The following is a 19,953-nucleotide window of genomic DNA, read 5'->3' on the forward strand; positions in this document are numbered from 1 at the left end:
GTTATTCCTGGTGACCATTATCACGATTAGTAAAAATCATAAGTTAGTTAATAAAAGTTGCCAAATCAATATTATAAAATAAATTGATTGAACTAAAAATTATGTTAACGTTTAGTTTATATAAAATAGGTGAATAAAATTGGATGTCAAAATTTAATTTAGCATTTAGTGTCATTTGATGTTTGAATCATTCTAAATCTTAATATAATTATAATATATATACACATAATTTAGTATTTATCAAGAATTAAATATTATAAAGATCTGTTATATTTGATCTTATCATGCTTTATCTAATCTGGGCATAAATCAAGTTTTAATAACCTTAGGTGCGTTTATTATAAATATACTTTTAGTTGGTACCATTATTAGATAAGTTTTATTAGGTGTTGATGTGACAAATATATTGTATGATTTTATTATACTTTTTATCTTGCATTATCTCCTAACAAAATAAATCCAATTATAAAACTAAAAAAATAAGCATATAAAAGAATTATAAAATTATTTTTTTAAGCTATTGATAAGTACAATATATTTATTTAGATAATTGTGTATTTTTTATACCCGTGTCATAATAAAGAGTAACTAACAACTTGCTAGCATATAACAAGTATATTTATACATATTTTTATTTTCCTTTTTTACTTTTTTTATTTCTCATTAAGAATGAAGAATTCATCTTTATGGATAGAAAACTTTAAAATATAATGTATATGGAAACTTATAAAATAATATTAATTGTTGATATTAATTTTTTATTCACTTAAAATATTATATATAAAGTAACAATACTGTGAGCAATTTTACATTTATTTAACATAAAATACAAAAATAAAATAATCATAAAAAAGAACTTCTTTTTTTTATTTCTAAAAAATAAAAAATAATGTTAAATAAATGTAAAAAAATTATATTGGTTAAAGAATATTTTTCTTGTCACATTTTCACATATCTTCTAAGCGACATTTCAAATTTCCATTGAAAAAGAATTTCTATAAAAGAACTCTCGAAATATTAACAAAAATATTTCCTTTTACGTCCTTATACAAAAAATAAAAACAAAGGTAAATTAAATTATAACACCAACAAAAACTTACTTAAAATCGAAAAATGAGATCGGACCATTAAATAAAAAATTAAATGAAATATTACATTTTACATGGCATAATAAAACCTACCAAAAAAAAGTAATATATGATCTCAAACAAACCCTTACATTAAATATACTCTAACAAACTTGTTTTACATATAAGAAATACTTAAACGTGATATATGATATATTATTATTGAAATAGTAATAAATTCATATGTTTCGGCTTTCTTTTTGAAAAAGATTAACATATTTCTTATGTTTAAGTTTTGAAGAATGAAGAAGTTTTTAAACTTAAAGAATGGGTAGCTTTTATTATAATTTACTCACATTTATGCTATTTTATTCACTAATAAATGTCTAATAACTTTATATGTGCGTACGTTATGCTATTTTATTCACTAATGAATGTCTACCTTGGACTTTAGATATTGACTTTAGAAGTTGCAAGTTTCATCCTTCAAAGTCAACATGTTTGTATTTTCATAAAAAAATAGAAACAACCTTTGATAAAATTTTTCCTTTGCCTAACAATAGCACGTGTAGATGAAAAAAAATAGTTTTTTTTTGGGCTATAATTTTACGTTCAAATTATTAAAACGAAGAAATTTAAAAAGTTTTTTAGAAATATAGATAAGTTGGACATGAATGCAAAAATGTATTATGAAAAAACCATGCATGCGTGATATATCTACACACTTCTAAAAGGAAGTTGTAGTAATCTTACACGACTTTTAGATAAGAAAAAAAATCATGCAAATAAAAAACAACTTAATTATTCTTTTTAATTTGAATTGTATGTATTATTTGAACTAAAATTATATCATTCGTGTTCGGTTTTCTTACTATAAGTTTATGTTTTTCAAATACAACTTATCCATATTTATAAAATTTATAAAACTTGATCGTTTCAATAATTTGTATGGGAAATTGCATAATTATAAAAAAAAAACTAAAAATTAAGGTTATTTAGTCATTTTTATTAAACTATACAATTTTTATACTTTTTGTAAACTTTCACGACAATTTAAAATATACATAGATATATATTTTCTTTTTTACAAGCTATTATTAAACAAAACTTGTGTATATCAATAGCAACCAACATGTCAAATTGATAATTATGATACTCATCCCAACACATTCCATCATAAAAAAAGGCCAAGAAGACAAATTTTGAGCTGCCAAATTTGGTGATAGCCTAACAAACCCAAATTTAATGTGATGTATAATTTATTATTAAACGAATAATAATCATAATCTTAAATACACTATTAATGTTAATCAACATTTTAAGAACAGCGATTGACAATATTTTTTAATGTCTCAAATTTTGTCAGATTGATAGCCACTACTATTAGCTTTTAGGGTTATGATTGAAGGACCTTCTTCTATGGTCCTTGATTGGGTAGAAGAAGGATCAGAATCTGAAGTAGTCCTTCTGAATGCAGCCTTTGGAGAGTAAAACAAGAGTAGGAACGAGGACAACCCGAAAGGGAATATAACACAAAATTATTTTATTGTTAATATAATATTTTTTATTAGAAAAATAGATGTTTTCTTAATGAATAATGGTAAAGAAGACTCAGATCACATGGAATCATCTCAGCAATCATTGTGTGGAATTTTGACCTAGTATTGCAATGATGCTAATTTCATAATATTTCAATCTTGGAAAACCCTATCCTACCCTCACATGATGGGTCAAAAAACAATGAAAATAGCATTGAATCTACACACATTAACTTAAGTTTATAGTTAGCATTATTGTAAAAAGAAAAGGCTCTAAGAAACCAATTAAGCTGATTTTAACTTGTTAGTTTGTAGTTTAAATATTAATTTGGTCTTTATTTTTATTGAATTTGTTCAATTTAGTTTTATTATTTTGTTGTTGTTTGATTTGATTCCAATTTTATTTAATTTAATCATTTTTGTCTATACCGTTTAAATAATAAATATACAGTGAACAATGTACCATATATTTTGAAATCGTGTTTAAAATACAACTGAACTTTTTCTTAAAGAAAAGTTAGTTTTTATTATTTTTTTAAGTTTATCCTTTAGGTAATTTTCTTATAAAATATATTCATAAACATAAAATAAAACTCATTCGCAAAACACCACAACTTGTTTTCAAACACAATTAACATACCGATAACAATCACTTTATTTTCTTCAATTAAGCTACGTTCGGCTGGAACTACCATGATTCTTTTTTTACTTAAAATCTGACTTAATTTTGTGTATTTGGTTCCGTAAGTTTAGTATATCCACTGATGCAAGCAGCTGAGGATCCTTTATATTGAAGCAAACAAATCTGTTTCCTAAGTTTTCCTCCACCATTTTATGTACAGCTTGATTCATAAACCTTACAGTTATTGCTTCCTGCGTCCTATCACATTTCTACCACCACCTTATCACCTACGGAATCTATTTTGCCGAAGCAATAAAAGATTTCGTATGGAGTGAGGAAGAAATTTGATAGGGTGTAAGAAGGGTATAAAAAGCAATAGTCCTTTATTTTTCTGCTGTCTTGTGATGGGTTCGAGTTTTAGACTCGTAATCTTTTTGGACCAGTTTTTTCCTAACTACCCAAATAATAATAATAAAAAGATAAAAAGGAAATAATTTTTTTCATAACTAAAACCTACAACTTAAAAAAAATTAAAAATTCTTGTACAAATATTAATTTATAAAGAATATTTTTTTTTATTTTACCAGCTCACAAATATTTATGAAAAAACTCTCCACACCTGTTTAGTGCTGCTGAAGGTATTGTACGATAAGAAATAATATCTATCATATTTTATTATAGTATGGTTTTTGTATGAGACAACATCATAAAATAACGTTATTTTTATTATCAACTTCTACTTCTAATTTACTTGCTCCATCCTTTTTTCAACAAGGACAACAAGGAAAATGTTAAATATACACTATTCAAATTTTCTACACTTATAAAAAACCTAATAAAATATTTTTATTCTTATAGATCATTTTTCTAAATTATTATATATTTTAAAATAAAAAATATTATATGATTAGTGTTGAATTGTATGTTACAAATAGAAGTATTTGTATAAGATCACTCTTTCAACAATGATTATCTACAAAAAGGAAGCATGTTCATAGCAAAACATATACTAACATCTTGACTACTTTCCCTATTTATTAAATATAAAACTTAAAGCAAAACAATCAATAAAATATGATAATCTTGCGTCCTTGTTCTTCTTTTCTTTTGATATAAAAGTTAACCATCATAATCATAATCATTAAATTAAAATAAATAAAAAGAACTACTCTTCCTTTGTAAATCAATCACATTCCACCTAAGTGAATCGTTCAAGAAAAACCAGTACAAAAAATAACAAATAATGATGATGTTTTCATAAGATACACGTTCCTTAAACTATAACCACAATTAACAACGAATTTACACCACGAAGTCATCTCCCTTTGACTTCGAGAATTGAGAAAGCGGCTTTCAATTGCAGCAAATATTTGCCTTAGATGCCCAGAGATTCCCATCACAATGCAATCCTTCAGGTGAAAAAATGGCTTGTTATACGATATAAAATTTCAATACTTATCTGCTGAAAGACACTGGTGAGTGGATGTTGCTGTTTCGTTCAGTCAAGAAAAATTCATTGAGCTGGGCGTTGAAGTTAGACCAATGATACAGCACACAAATCAGATGCGTCCATATAGCGTCAAACTTCGTCCAAAGGCATGGGCTGGGAACTAAGAAGTCTTTCAGCCTCATCATTGGCTTCTGCTTGAATTTTCCATCCCTGCGTGGAAAGGTAAACACTGTTACAAAAACAAAGCCAAGACCCCTAAACAAGGGCCACAATTGTTACTATCACATTAAAGGTTGCTTAGATTGGCACAACAGATATGTAACGTTTTTCATCTACCATACAGGTCAACACGTCTGAGGCCTTTATAATGCAAATCACAGGAACGAGGGAGAATGACATCTTAATTGCTGCGCTAGATATTTAGAAGAAAGAAAAATCCACGACAGAAATCATATCACTGCAAGGCTTTCTACTTCCTAGTCTAAGAAGTTGATAATAGTTCTGGGAGGAATAAAAAACAAACCTCCTCCAAATTTTCAAGCTCCATGATTTGCTCTATCTGTTCTGAGATACTGTCCTGCAATACATGGACCCTAAGCTAAGTAAAAAACTTGTTATACTAAGATGTCATCACCCAAAACGAACATATGTTTAAGTGGTTTTACCATATTACTAGCAGTTTCAGCAGCAAGAACATCAGTCTCCATCTCCACTTCGATTTCAATCATTGAGGAAATCTGACCAAAGAGTACTATCACAGTATTACGTACATTTACTGCATTCAGTGTTACAAAAGCAACAAGAACTTGTTCTTTTGTAATTCTCAGGAGAGATGATATTATATCACACTTTTAAAGAAAACATACCCTAGCATAGCTATCAATAAGTTCAATCCGTCCTCTAAGGGAGTTTTGCAGACTCTCTCGCACCCTCTTGACTTTACTTTTCCGAGTCCTGGGCAAACAAAAAGATAAATGACAACTATAGACTAAAGCAAAAAGGAGTGAAGACACAAAATAATTTCAAGAGACATCAACAAAATCGATCATGGGGGTAAACAAATATTTCTATAATCAAAGATGTGTCATGCTATAGCAATTTACCGATAAGCAGGTTCTCCAACAGCTGAAATTTTATTCTCAAGTTGGCACATTCGAGCTAGCATCCAAATCTACAAAAGTACAAAATCAAATTTATAGAACTCAAGCTACAGGTACATTTTCAAGGAAGGAGAGAAAATAAACTACTATCTTACTCCCTCATTCTGGGATAAGATGTACAATACAACAAATGGACTTAGCACGGATGATTTTCAGAATATACTAACATCTGTATGTAACTAATAATTAAGTTACTAGTATATAATCTAAATGCTCCAATCAATTATCAAATTGTCTTGCATTCTTTTCAATCACCCTGACTTTTCCACGAAGTAGTGTTTTGCACAAATCTTGCAAGTAGCAAACCTCTTTTTCAGCAGCTTCTTTGAGGTCATTAATGCGAGACAGAAGAACATCATATTGAGATAAAAGTCGTTGTTTGATCGCAACTGCATCTACTGATTTCTGTGGAAGCTGAAACCATGAATAAAAGCATATTACTTATTATATCTTTCATGAGAACGTTCATAATTGATTTATTGTGAGCAATAAATAACGGGGCCAGCTGGTCATAATAGGGTAGGAAAGGAATTATAATTTTTAACAATCTTAACTTCTTCATTTTTTTTATGGTATTCTTAAAACAGGATGTGCAGTAATAAAACAAAGTACAAACTCTTAATCAATGTAAACAGGAGTTTCATTACTTTTTTGCCTTGAATAGGAAATTCAAATCACAGATATTACAGTAGCTACTGAAAAACAACTATCTCTTTCAAGTTATTTTTTTATGGGAGAAACAAAACTATATGGTATGCCAGCAGAAAATTGATACTTTTGAGAAATCAAATTGATCGGGTGAAGGAAAGATACATGAGCCTCCCTCAACGGAGAAAAGAAATGATGAATAAAATACCTGATTAAACTGGGGAAGAACAACAGTGTTCAACGTAGACCCAACAACAACGGTTGAAACTGCAACAACTGATAGTAACTGGGGAAGGCCAGGGTCAACAAGTCCAGAGGCAGCATCCCCGGTTGCCAACAAAGCGATAAGTGGAAAAAGGAAGGAGGGTTTCAGCAATGAAGAATTTTCTTCTTTTCGTGGGGCTCTTAACAGTAGTGACTCCCGCCCATCTTTGTGGTTTGTTATGCACATAGCTTCAGCTGGATAGAAATCAGGGTTCCTTGGACTGAATTTAAAGGGGCCCACCTTTCTATATACATTTGATGGAGCTGCCACAGCAATAGTTACCCTTTCTCCTTCTTGTGCTGGCAGATCAACTGTTTCAGTTGCAAATCTATGAGTGCGAGCCATACCAGAAGGGGTCTGCACCTAAACAGAAAGAGAAAAAAAAGATAGATATTAAGAGGTTATATATGTAAGCATTAGGTAAGGATACCAGTAATTGACATGAGGTGATTTCAGTAACATTAATATTAAAAAGAAAAACACTTAGAAACTAAGCACCAGTCTCTCAATCTATAAGAAAACATAACCTGATACTTGTACAACAAATCAACAAGCTGAAACATCAATCAAGACCGGAACTGGTAATCAAATCTCACAAAACAAAAAACAGAAAGAAATTGACAACGAGCTTACAACATCGTATACACTATATAAACACAAAAAACGGATGAAATGAGTTAAAGCAGGTAATGATAACTTTACCCAGTGAAGGTACCTCCAATGAGATCCTGGCTAGGGAGATATCACAATAGAACTATTTCCAGTACCTAGTAGGACTCAGCTTTGGGTTATAAAAGATATATTTTGGAAGGTCACAATTATGAATTTTCATTTTGCAGTGAAAATTTCTACTTGTAGAAGAGCTCTATAAGGATGGGCATGTAGAAATACAAAAGTAGATTTCTAAAAAGGTTAATGAATCAAAAAGGTATTCCTTGTTCACTGGTAGCCAACTAACCAACTTCAGTACATGTTATATAAAGAGTCTCAACAACAACTATTAATCAGAAGACAACCTAACTATCACATGTTAAGGTGAGTGGAGAGTGCATACCACAATAGAGTGAACAGCAGAGGGAATGCTTTGCTTCCTCAGTTTCACGTAACTTAATGCCCTTTCCCATGCCGATATGTCCATGCTGCGTTCGGCAGGAGGAGATCCTTAGAAAAAGTGAATACTCCATGATCAACACCATACACATTCATTATGTATCAACAAAAAGGACAAGCACTGGTTACAGCAAAATAAACTGGGGGAGGGGAGAGCAAACACTGGAACAACTTATGTATGGTGCTTCCCATGGAAAACGGAAAATCTATGGATTAGTGGAAATTCAAAAATCAAACATCAAAGATGCTTTTTATGTTAAGTGAACAGATTAAGAAAAAATTAGAATGATATGCCTAACCAACCTGATTTCTTCTGATTCAATACTGACTATGTCACCTGAAACAAGTTCGTATTGGTAGCGACACTTGGAACACGACACTATCTGCAGTAGAAATGTTTATAAGTTGACTCTAAAACTATCGTACAATCACAATTAATTCACAAGGATATATACGTCTGAGAATATCATGTGATCCATAATGCCCAAGGGAATAAGTTCAAATGGAAGAGGGAAATATACACAATTAATTGCGCACTAAATGGATATCCACGAAGGATAAGCTTACATACACCATCTCCCAATGACTCATGGTTCAATTAAATTAAAAGATATCCACAGAGAAGGAAAAATAAACAACATACATAATCAAAGTAATAATAATGGAATTAAAGTTCGGCACAGGCACGGGAAGAATACCTGAATACCTTGTTGTGGCTGTGCAACACCAACAGCAATCCGACAACTAGGACATTTCACTACCTTCCCAAAACGTACCTGCAACAATCAAGACCGTTAACGTGGGGGTCAGAAACAAGTCTAATCTTAGCAGCACCACTGATCACGACATATCTAAAAGCCAAATCCACCAGAACATATAGACAAAATGATCCAATTAATTGCAATGTCATTAAATCGGACGGTACCTCCTCACCAGGTGAAACGCCAACCTCACAAATATACTTAATCACCCTAAGAGCGTCAGAAACCCTTAACACCGCCGCTAAACCCTGAATCAACAGTGCATAAACATTTGCATTTGGCCGCGACCACTTCCATCTCGCAGCCAGGGGACCACTCTCGTCAACTACTCACACCAAACAAACACAGCGTCACCAAATCGTACTGATGATTAACACAACGAGCGCGAACTGAAGAGAGAAATAACCTGGATGAAAACTGGCGCGCATGGCGTAGAAGATGGAGAGAGCGAGTTCAGGATTGTTGCGGTTAAGCGCAGCGGATATGACTGAGCAGCAGTCAGAGGTGGAAACGATGCCGCCGTAGCGGGTGGAATTGTCGGCGATAATCTGCAAGGCCTCATCGGCGTCTTTGGCGTTCGCAGCGACTCGGAGTAGGAGCTGTTGGTCGAGTATGTTGGCGGTATCGTCGGAGGTTTCGTTGTGGCTCTCGCTGACGGAGGCTTTGGAATATAGTAATCGCGATAGGTTGGAAAGAGAGGGAGAGGTGAAAAATAGAGAGGGAAAAGGAGCGTTGCTATTGGCGGCGTGGTTAACGCAGGTTTCGGAGAGTTTGGGGAGAGAAGAAGAAGGGTGATGGAGTAGGCGAGAGAAGCATGGAGTGCAGAGATTTAGAGCCATGGCAGAAACGCGAGAAAGCTGTGAAATGGTGGCAGTGGCGCCAGAGAATGGCTATTACATTGTTTGTTTGTGGGAGGGAAAGGAAGATTAGAAATGAGAGGTGGTTAAGAGAGAGGTGAATCCAATTCCAGAGTAGTCTTCAGCCGCTGCGATGTATTGGATAGCTTTGAACAGTTTGATCGTTGATTTGCCTCGAGATTTGTAAAAAATCAGAATTTAGTGGCTTGGATTGTAGAGAGAGAAAAATTAAAAGAGTGGAGGTGCAGGGAATCGAACCCTGTGCCTCTCGCATGCAAAGCGAGCGCTCTACCATATGAGCTACACCCCCATGTTGACTAATTTCTTAAAATTTAAAATTTCTTTCTTTCAAGATCTGTGAATAATAAGAATTTAGTGGATTCAATTGTAAAGAGAAAAACACTAAACTAAGATTATGGAGGTGCGGGGAATCGAACCCCGTGCCTCTCGCATGCGAAGCGAGCGCTCTACCATATGAGCTACACCCCCAATTTTTGTTAGTATTGCATAAAACTAACTAATAGCTTCTCTTGTTTAGTAAAATCAACTAAATTATTAAAATAGGCTCAATGAATTAATTCGTTGCACATTTTTATTTATTCTACCATCACCAAAATTTTTAATTTATATTTTATTAATTTAATAGTTTTATTTTTATCATCATTTAATTATCTAATGAAAGAAGACGACATGTGATTGATGGGACTCTTTTTACTAACATAGAAATTACAGCTTTTGTTCAACGTAAATCTTTTCCATTAATCTATTGGTTTAGTATGTTTACGTGTTATCTGCAAGCTGGTTTGACTTGGTTACTTATATATTTTTTAAGTTGTAATTTTTTTTAGTTAATCTAATAGAGTTATTTTATTGTTGCTGAAGAGGTTATACCAAGTACTTTGAACTCATTATGTGTTTGCTATAATTTTGAGATTGATGAGAAATTTTGCCATTCTTTACTAAAGTGGTAGTGGCTGTTAAAGAACTAACAGCATCCTATTATTAATAGAAAAATGATATTTGACATAGGCAACTTTTTTTTTATATTTGATACTATTTTTTTTTATTTACTCTTTTTGTTTAAAAATATAAACATTTAGTTTTTAAAATCATTTACCTCTATAGTAGGTAGCAAATGAAAATAATTTTGTGTTATCATTATTATTCATTAACAATATCTATAAGAAGTAATCAAAACCCCGAAAATAAATCACTCTACCAAAACATCAATTTACAAAACTAAAATCCCATAAAGCTATCAATAACTATGATTTACCAAAGAAAAAAAAGAGAGAAGAAAAACATAACTCTTGTTGCGCATGACAAATAAATCAAAGGAAAAATGTTCATTTGCACCTATCAATCTTCACATCCCTTTCTAACACCTAATAAAAAAAATACTTTGTTTAAACTTTCTTAGCTCATTAATTTTAAGTTATGTTATATTTTAAAGTAAAAATATTATTTTATTAATATTAGATTAGCATGTCTAATGCTGATTAAATGATTAACCTTTTACGGGCATTATGATAAAAGGTGAGCAATCTGTAATAAAAGAGAAACATTAAGTAGGACATAAATAGGAGGTTTTAGATTATGACAGGTAATAGAAATTTAGGTGGTTAAATAAACATGAAATAAAAGAATCCTAGAAAGCAAGAGAATGACAGACTATTTTTAACTAATCGGATTTTATATCTTTTCTATACAACAATAGGTAAAAAATAAGGTGTTTGTGTTTCACTATGAATTGAAACATTTAATAATTGTAGAACGAAATTTAAAAAATGTCATGAAAAGTAAATGACTATGAATTACCTAAACTTAAGCGGAGAAATTTACACAGAATTTCCAGTGTCTAATAAAATATTATCAAAATAAATGTTTGCATACTTTAACATACAGCCGGCACATTATAAAACTGAGAAAATTTTCATCCTAACTTTACAACTTTACAAGAATAAAAAGATATTTTAATATTAAGAAGTAGGGCAACTGAAAGGGAAAATTCAATATTTTTTCTTTGTATTATGCGTTGACTGGTTCAAAGTCGTGGGTAAAGAATGGTAAAAGGAGCGAATTGAAAAAAAAAAAAAAAGTGATTTTGAATAACTCATTTGAAAAAAAAAATTGTATTGAAAAAGGTATGTTGGTAACAATTTATTGAGAAGCAAAGGGTGTCTATTGTGGAGAGGAGAATGAGGAGGAAGTGGGAGAGGAAGAAGAAAAGGAAGCCGTTGATGTTTCCGGGGAGTTCCGGCAGAGGGGGCAGGTGCCGTTCAACTTGAGCCACTCGTCGATGCAATCTGCGTGAAAATAGTGGTCACATTCGGGAATACTCCTTAGCGTCTCTTTGGGTTCATATTCCGAGAGGCAAATTGCGCAGGTGTTGTCGCTCGGCTTCAATAACCGACCACTCTCTCCGATCAGAGTTTTCGGATACTTTTCAATTGTCGCACCGTCAAGACCCGCCGCAAAAGGAACGGGTTGCAGGGAAATGGTGATGGGAAGATGTGTGCCACGTCGACGGTGGCTCAGCGTCCTAAACTTACCGCAGACAAAACAAGACATTCCGATGAAGCATAACAGACCTGGTATTCCCACTCCAATGGCTAACCCATACTTTGCACTCCTCGAAAGACCTGTGTAATATTTCAAAAACCTTTATTAGTCAAATAAGATCATGAACTAAATAACAATTTTGATTTCATATTTCACTGGATTTTTATTTATTTTTTAATTATACATGTCAATTCATAAGACTTGCTTCATTCGTAGAACATACTCGAACTGAACCTTGACAGTTTACTAATATTATTTTATAATCTGAGATATATATATACAGTTGCAGTGCGTGACTCATTGAAAGAAACTAACTCATCTCTAACTCTTCCTACCCGATTGTCATATTTTCAACTTGTCATCAATCATGCTTAGTGTCCCAATTTATTTTTTAATGGAAATGATGAACCAATGATCCATTTTCATGAATTGAAAGTCAAAGAACCCTACTGTGATCAAACTGGTTCTGGTTCCGGTTCGTTCACTTGCACGAAAAAAAATTCTTTATTCAAAGTTCGGCAACAAAATAAATCCAGTCGTTTGAAATTTGGCAACAAAATAAATCCAGTCGCTCTCACTGAAATTCATTTTTATTTCCGACACGTCTTGTTCATCATCATGCTGTGAAAATTTAATCGTTCTACTGAATCCCACATAAACAATGTGTTTGTTCTTCAAGAGAAACATTCGAAATGATTAAATTGTTATCAGAAATAAGAAGACGTTATTTCTCTTTCGCGTATATTGTCAACTTCAAGCACAGCCATCCATTTCTGAAGGTGGCATTAAACCAGAAGTTGACATATTGCTTGGTTACTTATTCGTTTCCCAATCGATCGACCCTTTACCTACCAAACTACGAATTTGACAAACAACCTCAACCAACTATACTAACGTCAACGTGTCGCATGTTGTTGTGAATCAAACACAAACCACGAAACGAAAATAGAAGAGCAAAGTAATCAATCAAAACACAAGCAAAAAACATACCTTTGCCGGAGTCCCTGGGGAAGCACCCAACTCGAAGACTTTGATTTTTTTTATCAGAGAACCCACAAACTTGACCACTGAGTGCACAATCGCTGCACCTGGGTTCGGTCCAGACTAATTCGAGGTCTGTGTTGAGATCGGACCAGAAGGGCCACATGGGCATGTCCAACACAGGAATAGGAACGAGAGCGTGAGACATTACTTGGCACAGTTCCGGCATCACCGTTGACGACACAATAGGTTGCGACCACGAAGCTATCACCGAATATTTTCGGTTGTCGCTTAGGCACGAAATTGGCATTAACGGGAACTGAGACGAGTCCTGGACGTTTGAGGGGCAACGCATGAAAGTGAGGTTAAAGGGAGACGATCCATAAATCCTGGGGTTCAAAATAAAAGGTGAACCGGAAAGGTTCCACCCGTGTAAGAAGCGTTTTGGAAGGCACCCATTGGGGTCGTTGACTTGGATGCTTTGGGAGTCGTAGTCGATGTTTTTCACAACGAGGTTCCCGAAACCTGGGACGTCTATAACTGGTTGTGTGCGATTGATGCAAGAAAGTTGGAAGCTTGGAACTGGGAAATAGCTGCAGCGAGGATCTTGGTTGGATTGTTTCAGACCGAAAGGAAAGAGAATGTCTAAATGGCCGCATCTGAGGGTGTTACAGTTAGGGTGTTGGTTGGTATTCCCTCTTGCGGTTTGGAGATGGAAAAGGAGGAGACAGAAAGCACATAGCATGGGTGAGGTAGCCATTGATTTGAGAGGGTGAGAGGGAGATAATTAAGAGTGAAAAGTGTTGTATTGAGTTGGGAAAGGGTAGGGTGGGTGTGGGGGTTTCTTTAATGGTGAATGCATTCCCAACAAGTCACCAAGAGAGGGAAGTAGAAAATGGAACCCCTCTTAAGTCATTTTTTTTACGTAATTGTCAACAATGGTCAATTCAATGAATAGAATAGCCAGCGCACTCGCCTACTGAACTGTTCCACAATTACCAATATACAGCAAGAGACAAAACAGAGACATAAACAACAAATAACGCAGCTGAACTGGCTTCTCATTCTCATTCACTGCTTCCTTCAGTTTCCTATGGTCGTGCGGAAAAACTTTCACGGCAGAGTTCAGTCTTATAAAAAAGGAAAGAAATGTTCGTTAGAAAGAAGAGAGTTAAAAAAGTTCAAATTACTTGTGACTTAAACTACACAAAAACTAAAAGTAAAAACTGAATTTATAATGCTTTTCTGGTCTATAAAAGAAAAATGAATCCCCTTCGCATCACCCAAATTGACACGGCAACTCGTCTGATGGATCCTTTTGAATAGAAGTTAAGCTAATTAAAGGATCGGTCTAATCCTATTAGTCACACTTCCCACCAACCTTTTAAATTCAATAATAATCTTAATAATAAGATTTAATTAGTATTTTTATTTCTATATATATTAAAAGTAAATATTCATTTTTAATATTTTTTTTACATCTCTGATTTTACTTAAAATCATGCAATGTTGATATTTTCATGTGGTAATGTCTTTTAGTGGGTGTCAGATGTAAATATAATGAATCTTTATTTTTTTTAGATTCTTTTGTTTTTCTTTATTTGTTTTATGAGTTTTTTTTTTTAATAGTTTGTGTATCCTTATTCTTCATCTAACAAACTCCGTAAGATTACCCTGTGGGTCTTCTTCTCCACTAAAGGAACAATTTCATCATACACATGCAGACAAACTCTTCTCCCATCACTATTGACCTTCTTCCTCCTCTAATTTCTCTCCCAAATCAATTTTTTCCTCTTTCTATATTTCACTTTTCCTTGACCCACCGTCAAAATCGAAACCTCCAATCTCCCATTCCGCTCATGCTCACACACCACAAGTTTGCAATATGTCAATTCGTTGATGTTGGAGTTGCTGACAAAGAAGTCTTTCTGCAATACTTCCAAAACTTATTACTTGCTGTTAAAAGCTTTTTAAGAATACATAAACTATTTATATAACCATAAACATGATCTTTCAATTTCTAGACTTAAACATAACTAAGACATAATTAATTATCTCTATTACCAGACTTAACTAATATTAAGAATCACTCTTAACTTTTATCATCTTCTAACACCATTAATTATAACAAAACTATTAAATCTAACTAACCACATTTAAGTTTACCCAAGAAAATCTTCTGGTAAACTTAAATGTTATTTCGGTCTTTCAATTCTTTTATTCTTCATTAAGGTTTCCCATGCGCAGAAGAGCTTCTCTCACATTGTGTTTTCTCCTTTCATGATTGATCAGGTTTTTTACTTTTTTTTCAAGACCGATTTTGCTTTCAGTGTGAATATTATGTATATTTTATAATATATTTCATGTATTTTTGGAAATTTTGTTTCAAAAAGTTCATCTAGAAAGTGTATTTTGAAAATTTTGTTCCAAAATGTATTATATATATTTAACGTAATACAGACTAATAGGTCAAAATACAAGAATAATAAATCAATTTAAAGGTTGTTTGGTCATGTCGGTTTTTAACATCAAATATGACCGATGGATATATGTCTTAAACAATTAACCAACCTAAAAGCAGTTAAATACAAATAAGTTAAATAATTGTATTAAAACATGTTTGAACTGAAATTAAGTTGATAATAAATAAAAATTCATTATAAATAGTATAAATAAAAGATTATGTAATTAATTATATTGATTATTTCATTTAATATCTTTATATTCGGACATCTATCAACTTAAGTATCATAGTGTTTTCTTACAGATACACCTTAAGCAACTTGTAACTTTCAAAATATATCTGACTTGAGCGTCAGAATGTCTTCTGCAGGTCAAAACATATCTGATTTGAGCGTCGGAGTGTCTTCTGTCGGTCAAAACCTATCTAACTTGAGCGTCAGAGTGTCTTCTGTCTGTCAACATAAAGAGGTCTATATTTTATTAGGATAAAAAATGATCTATGTACCTGGATACCAATTGTATATTTACAGGACTTGTGGCAACCAAGTCCATTGATTAACCAATATATTTTTGGGCAATATAACTTGTCAATCACTCATAAATACCGTATATTCGTCTTTAATATGACCATTAAACGTATTAATTGGTCACTAATGATATTTACCTTTCCTGATTAGTTTGTCTGACAGCCGGTCGGTAGCCGTTGTCAGTACAATTTTATTTTCTTATTGTTGATTATTTATTTATTACATGAAACAAATGATGTGGTGAGCAGTTCGCGTATAATTCTAAAATTGTAGGTAAGTTGTTGATTAGTGTGTCTGGTTCTGTGGAGATGAAAATGAAGCAAAATAAACAATTGTATTAACATAGCCATTTTTACAAGGAGAAAATTGTAATAATGAAATAGAGGGGAAAGAGAAGGATTGGAGTGATGAAGAGATGAAGAAATCAGTGGTAGAGAGATGGTTGAATGGAGAGACGATCGACAGGGATGAAGAGAAGTTGATGAGCAACGTCCTTTAACTGAAGAGGGCCTTCGTTGCATTTTGAGAGCAACCTTGCAGCTTCTTCCTTTGTCAATCGAACCCTCACTCTCACTCCTTCTTTTTCTCCGACCACCTCGTCACCACTCTCACACCCTCTTTTCGTAAACTCCTTTTCATTTTCTTCTCCCATGATCGTCGCTTCTACCTCTGCAAACCGCACACTTTTCTTCACCTTCTTCCTCGCCCTTTCTTTTTCTCTCAACTCATCTCTGTAAACACCTTTTCTCACTTCCTCTGCCTCAACTTTTGCTTTTCTACGTGACACTTTTCCACCGAAGCATGCAAACATGCTGCCAATCATTCTCAGTTGATGAGTTATACGAATGAAGAAACGGGAACAAGTTTAGATTGTTTGGTTAGTGATGCTGAGCAAAAGGGGCATGGAAAAAAACTCAATTTATAACAATACTTTAAGCTTGATCTTCCACAAGTTTGAAGTGTCAAACGGGCATGCAAAGAAAATAATAGTAAAACCTCTTAGTTCCATTTCAAATTTTATTAGCCAATGAGAGAGAACTATGCCTATATCTTCCCAAGAAATTTAGTATCTATAGTGCTATTAGTCAAGTTCAGGTGATGGACTGTCAAATTGGATGTTTCTCTTTCGTGCATTTCTGCATACCGAACTTCAAAAGACCACACTCTCCTTGTTGAAAGAGTCAATAAATATAGTCCAACCGAGGGTTTTTTTTGGAATTTCACAACATGATCTGAATCACCTTGTGACCCTTTCAAGGAAGTGGCATTTTTTCTGTCCATTTGAAACGAGACAAGCATCTTTTTCTTTTATACTTTGTTTAACACTGTGATAATGAACATATAAGGGGTTTCAAATTTGAAGCTTCACGTGTAATTGAAGTTGGAACCCAAAAAACAGGTGAGGGCAACGTTGCTTTATACTACTTTTGTCGCATTTGAAATTTTTATATAATTAAAACAGTTATAATAATATTATTTATTATTTAAACAATTGACAGAGTATATATATACATTAAAATGAAGCTGTAAAAAAAATATAAAAGAGTGGGATCAATTGCGGAGTCTGATTTATAAACTTTTTAGAGCTGTTTTATTGGGGGGAAATTTTGGATTGTTTGTAATGACAGTAATTTATTGTTATAGGTGTAAAACAATTCTCAAGTATTGAATATAACAAATAATTGTTTCATTGGTGGTATATATCTTGTTAGTGTAATGGGGTTATGAACCTGGAACAAAATATTAAGAATTCCTTCTTAGAAATATTTTAATCATTAAAAAAATTAGCTTTTTATATTTGAAAAGAAAATGAGAGATTAAAAAGTAAAATAATAGATATAAAGTGTTTGTAAAAATTTGTTTTGTGAAAATAATAGTGTTTGTCCTAGTATTAATGACTAACTTTTATTTGTGAACTACTGCATTATAAAAACCCAAGACACACGATTTGGTCAAACTTTTTTAAGCGCGTGATGAAAATTAAAAGCTATTACATAATTTGCAGGGCAAAGTTCTGTTTTTTACTTGGAAAATTTACACTATATTGACTTCTTATCCTTAGATTTCTTCTTCAGTCTCTGTTGAATACCATATCACGGTATCTTAGAAAGTGATAGGAAGAACGAGTCATGGAGAAATTAAGCAAAACTCGCTTTGGATTGAAATTAGACTAAGCTGGGACCAAGTCAATATCATTATGTTTCTAAACCATGGTTAGTTTGTGATTTCCTCTTGTGTTACCTTATCATGAATTTGGAAGATTGCAATTAGACTAAGCAAAATTGTTGTCTCAAACTAGAAAATCATTGATTTCTTTTCTTTTTTTTTCGAAATTTTGTTACATATTCAACAGTTAGTATCTAACGTTAATAGTGGTTATGTTCTAGGTTTTTTGTGGATTGAGTTCATGAGAAAAAAACATAGTGACTTCTGAAAATGGTTTTGTTTGAGAAGCTAGTTGAAATTTGGTAATTACGACTTCTTGGTTATTGTATAATCTAAAGATATTTTATTTTAATTTCTTTTATATATTTATTATAGTGTAATCAAAATAAAATGTGTTATTTAACTTATTTAAATTAGAAGTTAAGTGAGTTGGTTTCAATTTGATTAACATTTATAAAATTGAAATTCTTTAACCCACTCGATTCAAGAGACGTGATGAACTAGATTTACTTACTGTTTGAATCCATTTAACTATAGTAGGTTGTTTAGTAATTTGTACGTTGTGATTGATTAGTATTTTGTACCTTGCGATTGAATTGGTGATGTCAATTTTTCATGCAGTGGGGTTGTTTCAGTTTAAAATTAGAATGTTTCTCCCTATATTTCTAAGGAGTTCTTCCTATAGATAAATCCTTAAGCAAAAGTTAAAAAAATAATAATTAAACAGTAATTATTGTTTATCAAATTTCAAATTTCATTTTAAATTAATTATAAAAAGTATAAATAAATTAGGTAAAGTAAAGTATATTAGAAGTAATGTATTAATATTTTTAATTATTTTTATTTTTTTGATATTTGATTTTTAAAATAATAGGAGGATATATATATATATATATATATATATATATATATATATATATATATATATATATATATTTTGAAATAATATTTGTAGTTTAGGCTTGGATACTGTGAATTATATCAGTTTCATAATGTATAATGATGAGTTAAAAAATAAATTAACTTTTAAGATGAATGTATATTTAAAAATGTGATATCCTACTCTAAGCAATGGCAACAATATCTTTAAAGAGGCGAATTACGTGGTTAAATAATTTAAGTTTATTATTATTTTATTGTTTAAAGTTAAAAAACATAATAGGAATTTATAATTAAAAGTTATAGTATAAAATCTAGCATAAACAAGCTTCTCTGTACGCAATTTTTAAATATCTATAAATTATTTAAACTTTGAGAAAATAATAATTAAAAGAGTGAAGTTAAAATAAAATAAAAGGGTATATAATTATATAGATATAATTATAAGTAAATTAAATTTTAATTTTTATAAATAATATTATGTAAATAATATTACGAGTAATTATTTGAATTTGAAGAAAGAGTTACTAAAATGATAAAAGAGTAAATAATTATTTTATAAAGAGCAGTTACTTGAATTTAAAAAAAATTGTTAGTATAATGAAAATTAGTTGTTTATTATAAATAATTATTAAATTTAAAAAGTAGTAATTAAGAGAGTAAATTTAGAAAAACAAAAAGAGGACACCAAAGAGGTGTATTCTCTTTATGTGTAGTTATAGATAATTGAAAAAATAATTGAGTGGGAAATTGTTGTTTAATAACAAAATTATTAAAAATTGATTTAAGAGAATTGGTTTGAATTAAATTTGACAAATGTAAATTTGAAAAAAATAGTTTCTTACCTCGTTTTTTCAAGGAAGGATGAAGATGTTTAAAGTAAAACAGTGCCCCTGC

The 19,953-nt window shown here is 31.8% G+C and overlaps 3 protein-coding genes and 2 non-coding genes across 7 annotated transcripts; all 5 read right to left on the reverse strand.

Moving 5' to 3' along the window:
• Positions 1-4,398: 4,398 nt before the first annotated feature.
• Positions 4,399-9,617, reverse strand: LOC108322963 (uncharacterized). 3 transcript variants are annotated; one of them, XM_017555280.2, is made up of 12 exons: positions 9,028-9,612; positions 8,786-8,946; positions 8,559-8,636; positions 8,164-8,243; positions 7,805-7,889; positions 6,694-7,113; positions 6,144-6,251; positions 5,781-5,848; positions 5,544-5,631; positions 5,343-5,414; positions 5,201-5,254; positions 4,399-4,887 (listed from the first exon to the last, which is right to left on the reverse strand). In XM_017555280.2, exons 1-12 carry the CDS (start codon positions 9,458-9,460, stop codon positions 4,807-4,809), a joined length of 1,728 nt encoding a protein of 575 aa, XP_017410769.1. In that variant the 5' UTR covers positions 9,461-9,612; the 3' UTR covers positions 4,399-4,806. The 3 variants fall into 3 exon arrangements, 2 of the variants coding, with proteins under 2 accessions (XP_017410769.1, XP_052735378.1); XR_008250070.1 differs by having other exon boundaries at positions 4,801-4,887; positions 5,343-5,428; positions 9,028-9,617; XM_052879418.1 differs by lacking the exon at positions 8,164-8,243 and having other exon boundaries at positions 7,805-7,911; positions 8,567-8,636; positions 9,028-9,611.
• Positions 9,618-9,715: 98 nt separating this feature from the next.
• TRNAA-UGC (transfer RNA alanine (anticodon UGC)) lies at positions 9,716-9,788 on the reverse strand. Its single transcript has one exon. It is a non-coding gene; the product is annotated as a tRNA-Ala (tRNA).
• Positions 9,789-9,894: 106 nt separating this feature from the next.
• Positions 9,895-9,967, reverse strand: TRNAA-CGC (transfer RNA alanine (anticodon CGC)). Its single transcript has one exon. It is a non-coding gene; the product is annotated as a tRNA-Ala (tRNA).
• Positions 9,968-11,480: 1,513 nt separating this feature from the next.
• LOC108322924 (RING-H2 finger protein ATL20) lies at positions 11,481-13,909 on the reverse strand. The gene is made up of 2 exons (XM_017555223.2): positions 13,031-13,909; positions 11,481-12,120 (listed from the first exon to the last, which is right to left on the reverse strand). The coding sequence occupies exons 1-2, from the start codon at positions 13,779-13,781 to the stop codon at positions 11,660-11,662; spliced, it is 1,212 nt and encodes a 403-aa protein (XP_017410712.1). The 5' UTR covers positions 13,782-13,909; the 3' UTR covers positions 11,481-11,659.
• A 2,526-nt stretch (positions 13,910-16,435) lies between these two features.
• On the reverse strand, positions 16,436-16,834 carry LOC108322893 (uncharacterized). Its single transcript, XM_017555180.1, has one exon. The coding sequence runs from the start codon at positions 16,832-16,834 to the stop codon at positions 16,436-16,438; it is 399 nt and encodes a 132-aa protein (XP_017410669.1).
• Positions 16,835-19,953: the final 3,119 nt, after the last annotated feature.

Source organism: Vigna angularis, chromosome 1 (genome assembly GCF_016808095.1).
Source record: "Vigna angularis cultivar LongXiaoDou No.4 chromosome 1, ASM1680809v1, whole genome shotgun sequence".
In the NCBI taxonomy this organism is placed as follows: domain Eukaryota; kingdom Viridiplantae; phylum Streptophyta; class Magnoliopsida; order Fabales; family Fabaceae; genus Vigna; species Vigna angularis.